The sequence below is a fragment of the Arachis duranensis genome, chromosome 10 (assembly GCF_000817695.3).
Source record: "Arachis duranensis cultivar V14167 chromosome 10, aradu.V14167.gnm2.J7QH, whole genome shotgun sequence".
NCBI classification, from domain to species: domain Eukaryota; kingdom Viridiplantae; phylum Streptophyta; class Magnoliopsida; order Fabales; family Fabaceae; genus Arachis; species Arachis duranensis.
Genome location: NC_029781.3, coordinates 101,916,620 through 101,924,229, shown reverse-complemented (window position 1 = coordinate 101,924,229; position 7,610 = coordinate 101,916,620). Strand labels below are relative to the sequence as shown.

At 30.0% G+C, this 7,610-nt stretch overlaps 1 protein-coding gene across 5 annotated transcripts in view; it reads left to right on the top strand.

The window, feature by feature from the left end:
* The window catches only part of LOC107471453 (calcium-transporting ATPase 8, plasma membrane-type), a 101,400-nt gene that overhangs the window by 2,435 nt on the left and 91,355 nt on the right, over window positions 1-7,610 (top strand). For 4 of the 5 annotated variants that reach the window (XR_008004601.1, XM_052255900.1, XM_052255902.1 and 1 more), the window contains 12 exons: window positions 1,535-1,641; window positions 1,733-1,864; window positions 2,357-2,446; window positions 3,799-3,868; window positions 4,096-4,166; window positions 4,456-4,539; window positions 4,615-4,692; window positions 4,786-4,857; window positions 5,136-5,219; window positions 5,327-5,409; window positions 5,501-5,609; window positions 5,700-5,755. Coding sequence is in view for 4 of the 5 variants with exons in the window: in XM_052255900.1 (XP_052111860.1) it covers window positions 1,535-1,641; window positions 1,733-1,864; window positions 2,357-2,446; window positions 3,799-3,868; window positions 4,096-4,166; window positions 4,456-4,539; window positions 4,615-4,692; window positions 4,786-4,857; window positions 5,136-5,219; window positions 5,327-5,409; window positions 5,501-5,609; window positions 5,700-5,755 (1,036 nt within the window). In the remaining variant the exon portion in view is untranslated. Of the gene's footprint in view, window positions 1-1,534; window positions 1,642-1,732; window positions 1,865-2,356; window positions 2,447-2,649; window positions 2,843-3,798; window positions 3,869-4,095; window positions 4,167-4,455; window positions 4,540-4,614; window positions 4,693-4,785; window positions 4,858-5,135; window positions 5,220-5,326; window positions 5,410-5,500; window positions 5,610-5,699; window positions 5,756-7,610 lie in introns of those variants that run through there. The other variant, XM_052255903.1, reaches the window with a different exon arrangement.

The window sequence follows — 7,610 nt, the reverse complement described above, 5'->3', positions numbered from 1 at the left end:
ATACAGTGATTGATTTATAATTAATGTGATGATAATAACTACATGAATTTTTTAAAATATTTAATAATTAATTTTATAAAGTATAATTTTTTATTATTTAATATTTTTTACGTGTTTTTTTTCACTTTAAAGAGTGTAGCATGAAAAAAGGCTGTTTGATCCGATAGTCAGTACTCAATAGATATAACTGTTAATATTTTTTATAGAATAAATGGTTAAAATTATTTTTAAAAGAATATTCGTTTTTGAAATTAGTTTTTTTAAAAAATTTTTAATCAAATTTATTTTTTAAAAATTTTAAGTTAATCACATTGATTATTCTGTCACTTTCATATATTAAAATTTATTAGTGTGACATGTTAAGTGATATTCCATTAATTACAACACATATTTAATAATCATAATTAGCTATTATTATGATATATTTATACAATTAGATCAAATTAATTTTAAAATGAGAGAGATCTTGAGACATTAATTTTTTTTTAATTTTAAGTTAATTTGATATAATTTAATAATTATTATATTAATAACTATTTAAGATTGTTAGGTGTGTATTGCAATATTACATACTATATCAATAAATTTTAACACCATAAATAATGAAAATAACAAAAAAATTAATGTAAACCATTTTTAAAAGATAAATTTAATTATAATTTTTTTAAAAACTAATTTTTAATTACAAATTCAATAGCATGGTTCAAATGACAAAAGTCATTACTATTAATCTATTTACAAATGCATTAAACAAAGTTAATCTTTGTGTTACGGCATAGATGGTGTTTTTGCATAGTAATCTTAGTTGAGGTGGTGTAAGTTTTATAGGCCAAATTATAAATAATGGATAAATATTTATTTTTTGAGTAATAGATGGTAGTTATTGAATAATACGGAATAAATTAAACTGTAACCGAATTTAAAGTATAACGATCGAATTGTAGATAAATAAATATAATGATCGAATTATGTGTTGATAATTTATGAATCATACAAATTCTAAGGTCGTGGCCTAATATTCGAAATATAACTTGTAATTACAAAATTATAATGATCATCAATGTAGTTTAACATTGATTTGTAATAAAAATAAAAATGAATTGACTGAAGAAGGAGACAACCACCGGGACATTATTGTAAAGAAGGAGAAGAGGCGGCCATTAGCGACCACTGAGTTGGCTTCCTACAAAATTTATAGTTAAAAGTAGTTGGAGGATAATTAACATGTCAAATTATCAAAAAATTATTAACTATGAATTTATAATTGTACATGAATTTACACAGTTAAAAGAGTCCAATGCATTATGATATTAGTAGGAAAAGTTTAGGGACAGTAATTTTATTAAATTCTAGTTAGTATGTAATTAACAAAAAATAAGTTATTAGATAAAATTTCACATTAATTTCACACTATTAAAATTATCATTAATGACTATTTAATAACTATAAACCACAAAAATTGCTGATTTTCTAACAATTCTCATATTAGTATTACCGTTTTTATTGACGATGATTAATGCTTTTTAACCGTTAGAAACCACAACTCCTCCTCCCACCAATAGTGAATTTGGAATTGGACAAGAACAACTGTGTTCGTTATCAACAGAGCAAAGTACTGCTGCTCTCGAGCTCTACGGAGGGGTAGGTAGTTTGATTATTTATTAGAACCCCTTCCTCTTTGTTTTTCTTAAACTAGTAATGGTATTGATAATCATATAAATTTCTCAACCAGGTTGTAGGAATATCGAATTTGCTGAATACCAGTTTAGCGAAAGGAATTCATGGTGATGAGGCTGATTTATTAAGACGAAGAAGGGCTTTCGGTTCTAACAATTATCCTCGATGGAGACGAAAAGGTTTTCTGGTAAATTTTGCCAACCTTCAATCATTCAAGCCTTAATACTTCGTTGGTCGAGTGATGTCACAGATTTTTTTTTTGAAAAATTCTTAAACATTCTTGAAAATTATTTGGAAACACAATGAAATATTAAAAAATATCATTTTTTTATCTTTAATTTTTATTTATATGATTAATTTTTTTGTATTATTAAAATAAGTCTATATGATATATTAAAAATGACAGATTTTTTTTTGTTAAAAATCTTATAAAAAAATATTAGTAATTTTTAAATTATTTATATTTATAAAAATTAAATAAATAATATATTATTAATAAATGTGTCACGTAAGTATATTTTTAAAAAAATCATTAATAAAAATTTAATTAATCTTATAAAATTAAATATTAAAAATTAAAAAGAATATTTTTTTATTAAAAATTCTGTATTCATTTAAAAGAATTATCGGGAGTCGGAATAAATATTCAGCTAATTGTTTTTTTTTTAACCTTTTACAGATATTTGTATGGGAAGCTTGCAAAGATCCTACCTTGCTTATTTTACTGGTATCTGCAGCGATTTTATTGGCATTAGGGATAAAGTCTAAGGTGAGCGAGATTCGATGAAAAAGGGATTACGTTTGGTTTTATATAAAATAATTAGAATTGCGACAATGCTGTAGAGAATGAGAAATACTAATTTTTTTATTTTAATAATTTAATAATATATTTTATTTTATATTTTTAAATATTAATAATTAATTAATAGTTAAAAACAATAAATCTCATTTTGTATAGTATTTTATTTAACTTGTTCCTACTGTGTATGAAAAACTTCACCTTCTCTGCTCCCTCACTCTCAGTCACACCTCTTCCTTCTCTGTTCAAAAGAGATTTCTTTGTTCGATGAATTACATCGAATGCCCCGCCAATTTTGGTTGGGTAAAGGCAAATCCAAAGGGGAGGGGCTGAGAGCTATGAACTTGCCCTTGCTCGCTGAACAAGGTTGGCGCTTCATGAAGAACACCCATCCCCTGGTTTCACAATGTTTACAAAGGAAATTGCAAATCGTTCAAGTCTTAATACTTTTTTTGGTTGCATGTCACATGATTTAACATTTAAGCATCATTCGGTACCAAATATTATGACAATGTAAATTAGTGAGACATGTTAAGTAGAATAATTCATGTATCATTTCTCCTTATTAAAGTTTGCTCATTATTCTTGTATATATGATGTTTGCAATTATTCTTGAAATGAGAATGTTTTGTGCTCATTGTGCATTTGGAGCAACATTTTCTATTGCCTGCGTAATTGTCTATTAAGTTTTCGATTGGAAAGCATTTTCCTTGGAAACTTAGTTATCATCATGACTTGCTAATCTTTGTTGAAATGCATGAAATAAGCTTATGACTTTAGATACTTAAATGTTCTTAAATCTTTCATGTCTTCTATGGTAGAAACTTTATTTAACATCAAAATTTTTTAGTAGACTGATCAATGTCTTTTCTGACCTTGCTATTTGAAAAAGTATATTAATTTTGTATATTAATCTTGTATAATAGCTTTGTTAATCTCAAAATCTTTCATTTCATCTTTGCAAACTTTTTTTTAGATATTGAAGACCATGAAATTTTTTATCCAAAGCTTAAAGAGTGATTTGATAATTGACTTTTGGTGTGCACATAGAAAAAGATTCCGAACTTGGTCCTATTGTTATCTAAAATATCTGATTGTTGCATATTTTAATTGTATTCATTAATTTGTACCATCAATCAATTCTTCCCATTTTCTCTTTCTTTTTAGCAATGAAGTTCGAACCTAGGATCTCGTACATATTACCCAAATCCTTCACCACTGAACCAATCCTAGTGGCTTTGATTTTCGTCTTTCTTATTCTTTGTTTGTGAATCTAGACCTTTAGTAATCGGAAGTCGATTCGCATTAATTTGCTATTGCAGGGTGTCAAGGAAGGATGGTACGATGGGGGAAGCATAGCTTTTGCTGCTTTTATTGTCATTGTAGTTACAGGTATTTTATTTTGTCTTTGTAAAGGTGCACAATGGATATAGATTTGGTTTAGTTGTTTACACTTTTGATTCACAATTTACCATTTGATATGAAGCAGACAGTATCACAAGTTCTATCCACTTTGTCTATACTTGTTGAGGCTATTGTAATTAATAATTATAAATTTAGTTATTTTTGCTTTGTAGTACTTGTGCTTGTCAATTTGTTTCATTTGCCTTCCATTGCAGCCATGAGTGAATACAGGCAGTATGTTCAATTTCACGACACAAATGAAAAGAAGAGAAATATACACCTAGAGGTTTAACTAATTTATATGTCAAATGTGGCTTTGTTAAATTTATTATTTTTGTATTATATATATCAACAATGCTACGTGTACACTAAAATTAGCCACCAAAATCAGCCATTAGTATAAAATTCATGTTGAAATACAAATACACATTGAAAATAAATTAAACCACATGTATTTATACACAAATACATTGGTGGCTGATTTTGCTGTACAAATAGCATTTTTGTATATATATACATGCATATTCTTCCCATCATGTTTCCAACCTTTTAAACTTGTATTTGGGTTTGAGAAGGTGATTAGAGGCGGGAGAAGGGTTAAGATCTCAATTTATGATATTGTCGTTGGCGATGTTATACCCCTTAATATTGGTGACCAGGTACAACAACTCTTTTCTTTTATAATTTTTGCTTGCCAAAATGTTGATGATTGCTGGTGTGCTATTTAATTTTAGGTCCCAGCTGATGGAATTCTAATCACTCCTCACCCTCTTGCAATTGATGAATCAAGCATTCATGGGGAGAGCATAATTGTAACTATTTAAATTCAGTGCTATCTCTTGTGGATACCAAATTATTTATTTTATTCTCATTTAACCACTTTTTGGTGTTTCTTTTATCTCAAGGTTCATAAAGATTCTAGGGCCCCTTTCTTGATGTCTGGATGTAGAGTTCAAGATGGTAGTGGCACTATGCTGGTAATTATTTAGTCTTGTTCTACGAAACACATGGTCGATTTGAATAATAGATGTTCTCTTGACTTTCATTTTTTAGTTTTATTGCCATGGTTTTGATGAATACATACAGTAGTGCTAAATCACAATTTGTACAAGTTCCACAAGACTAGAAAATGCACAATTGTTGGGGAAGAACTTCCCCAACTTTATTCGTATCAAATTGTTATTTGATTTTTTATTTATTTTGTATTTATTGATCAAATGCAGTAATTTGCTATCTCTCTTTTCTGTTCTTTTAGGTAATAGGTGTTGGCATTAATACTGAGTGGGGGTTACAAATGGCTATTTCTTCAGATGACCCAATTGAAGAAACACCTTTGCAGGTCTTCTTTGCTGTGATTTCTCAGTTTCGTTTTAGAGATGATTTTTGAGTTATTTTGTTTCTTAATATTGTACATTATATATTTTCTTTCGTCTTTTCCCAATATAGGCTCGTCTAAATGGTGTAGCCACCTTTTTTGGTATTGTTGGTCTCTCTGTCACAGCTGTTATTCTGACGGTACTGCTGGCCAGGTCATTACCTATTAGTTTTATGGTTTATGGTTTTGTGGGATAAAATTATAGCTTATTATGCTTGCCTTCTGAAATGGTAATTTTTTAGCAGATACTTCACTGGCCATACCAGAAACTTAGATGGGAATGTTCAATTTATAGCGGGCAAGACTAGAGCTGTTGATGCTATACATGGAGCAGTTAGCATAGTAACAATTGCGGTATGTGCCTCGAATTAGTGTGATGGCCTGCTTATGGAGTTACATTTTGCGTATCTCTATATTAGTGATTCTATGCCAATGAATATTTAGGTCACCAGTATAGTGGTTGCAGTACCTGACAGCCTCCCATTAACAGTCAACTTCACGTAAGTTTACTCTCTATATTCACTATCAAAAGCTTTTTACTCAAACTTTCTTCTTTTTTTTTTCCTATTTCAAAACTTACCATTGATTGAAAAGTATATATATATTATAGATAACATCTATATTTTATAGTACGTTATTGAAGGTGAAAGAGTCTATGTTTGCCTGTTTTGTTGCCATCCTTGATAGGCAATTCTATATAGTTTTAGGGATAGAGATAACTTAATAAGCAAGAAAACAAAAGCATAATGAGTACTGAGTAGGATAACACAATCAGAAAATCAAAAAATTATAACTGGGATATGGATTATTATTATAGGTAATATGGTGTTGCTAGCGTAGTTGTTAGTATCATCTGATTCTCAATACGAATGCCACGAATTGATCCAATTTGATATCTTGACGATACAGAAACAAGATTGAATTGGACGTCAATGAATCGCAAACTAATAGTTTGAATTTGTCCGATTCTGTATCATTGTTATGATTCACTGGTCTGAACGATACAAAAATAAAATAGTCTATTTTTTTTGTCTTCTTCCCCCAAGCACCCCGACAATCATTTTGTCTCGTCGTGATTGGTGGTCGCAACTGCTGCTATTGGCTGATTTGATATACTAAGGGTCTCTATACAGCACGATTCTAAGATCTTACATGCAAGCTGGGAATGATTGATATCCATTCACTAGCTTGTGGGGGAGTGTTGTAACATAAGGATTAATGAGTTGTAAAACAGTTCATACTTCACTTACATGCACCACATCCACTTGCATATACAAAGAACAAGTAAATCACAATTTAGTGAATTTACCTCATCCACTTGCACAACTAACACAATACAGTGTACCTTAAACAACTCTATGAGTTGTAATGAGCTGTTTTTGTCCCTAAATTGTGCCTATAAATAAAACTATGTATAATGTAACTTTGTATATAATTGAAAACATTTTTTTCCTTCAATAACCTACGAGCCTAGAAGAACAAGAACAAGAAGAAGCAAACATAACTATTTTAACACTAGTAGCAACCACTGATCATCCTCCAAAACTAGCCACAAGACATATACAAATATGTAATTTCGCCAAGATTGAGTTTGAAAGCTTTGAGGAAGGAGCAAAGCAAGAAGTATGGAGAAATGCAATGGAAGAAAAAATCAAGATGATTGAGAAGAATAACATATGAGAGCTGGTTGATTGCCCTCTAAATAAAGTGTCATTGAAGTCAAGGTGTATAAAACCAAGCACAACCTAAATGGAGCTATTCGCAAGCATAAGATATGGCTCGTAGCAAAAGGATATACACACATTCCTAGGATAAATTACACAGGGACATTTGCTCTGATAGCTCACCTAGATACAATGAGGCACTTATTGCACTAGCAGCAAGAAGATATATCGGCTTGATGTGAAATCGACATTTCTAATAAATGGAGACTTGAAAGAAGTATATGTAGACCAATCACAATGGTTTTTTGAAGAAGGGAACGCAAGGTGCTAAGATTGAAGAAAACACAAGGTGCTAAGATTAAGAATGCAAGGGAATGCATCCAAAATTTGCTGCAAAGATTCAAGACGAGGAATTGCAAACCAATGGCTACTCCTCTAGTTCATAACGAGAAATTAAAAAAGATGGATTTGGAGAGGTAAATGCTTCACTGTGTAGAAGTCTTATTGGAAGCCTTCTATATCTAATTGTCACACGACCAGACATTATGTACGCATTAAATTTATTGTCAATATTCATGCAAAAGCCAAGTCAGAAGCACTAGGAGGTTCTATGGCATTTTCTATAGATCTAATGAATACTCAAATCTACTTGGATACATCGGCATTGGTTAGGTAGGATCAATTGACAACA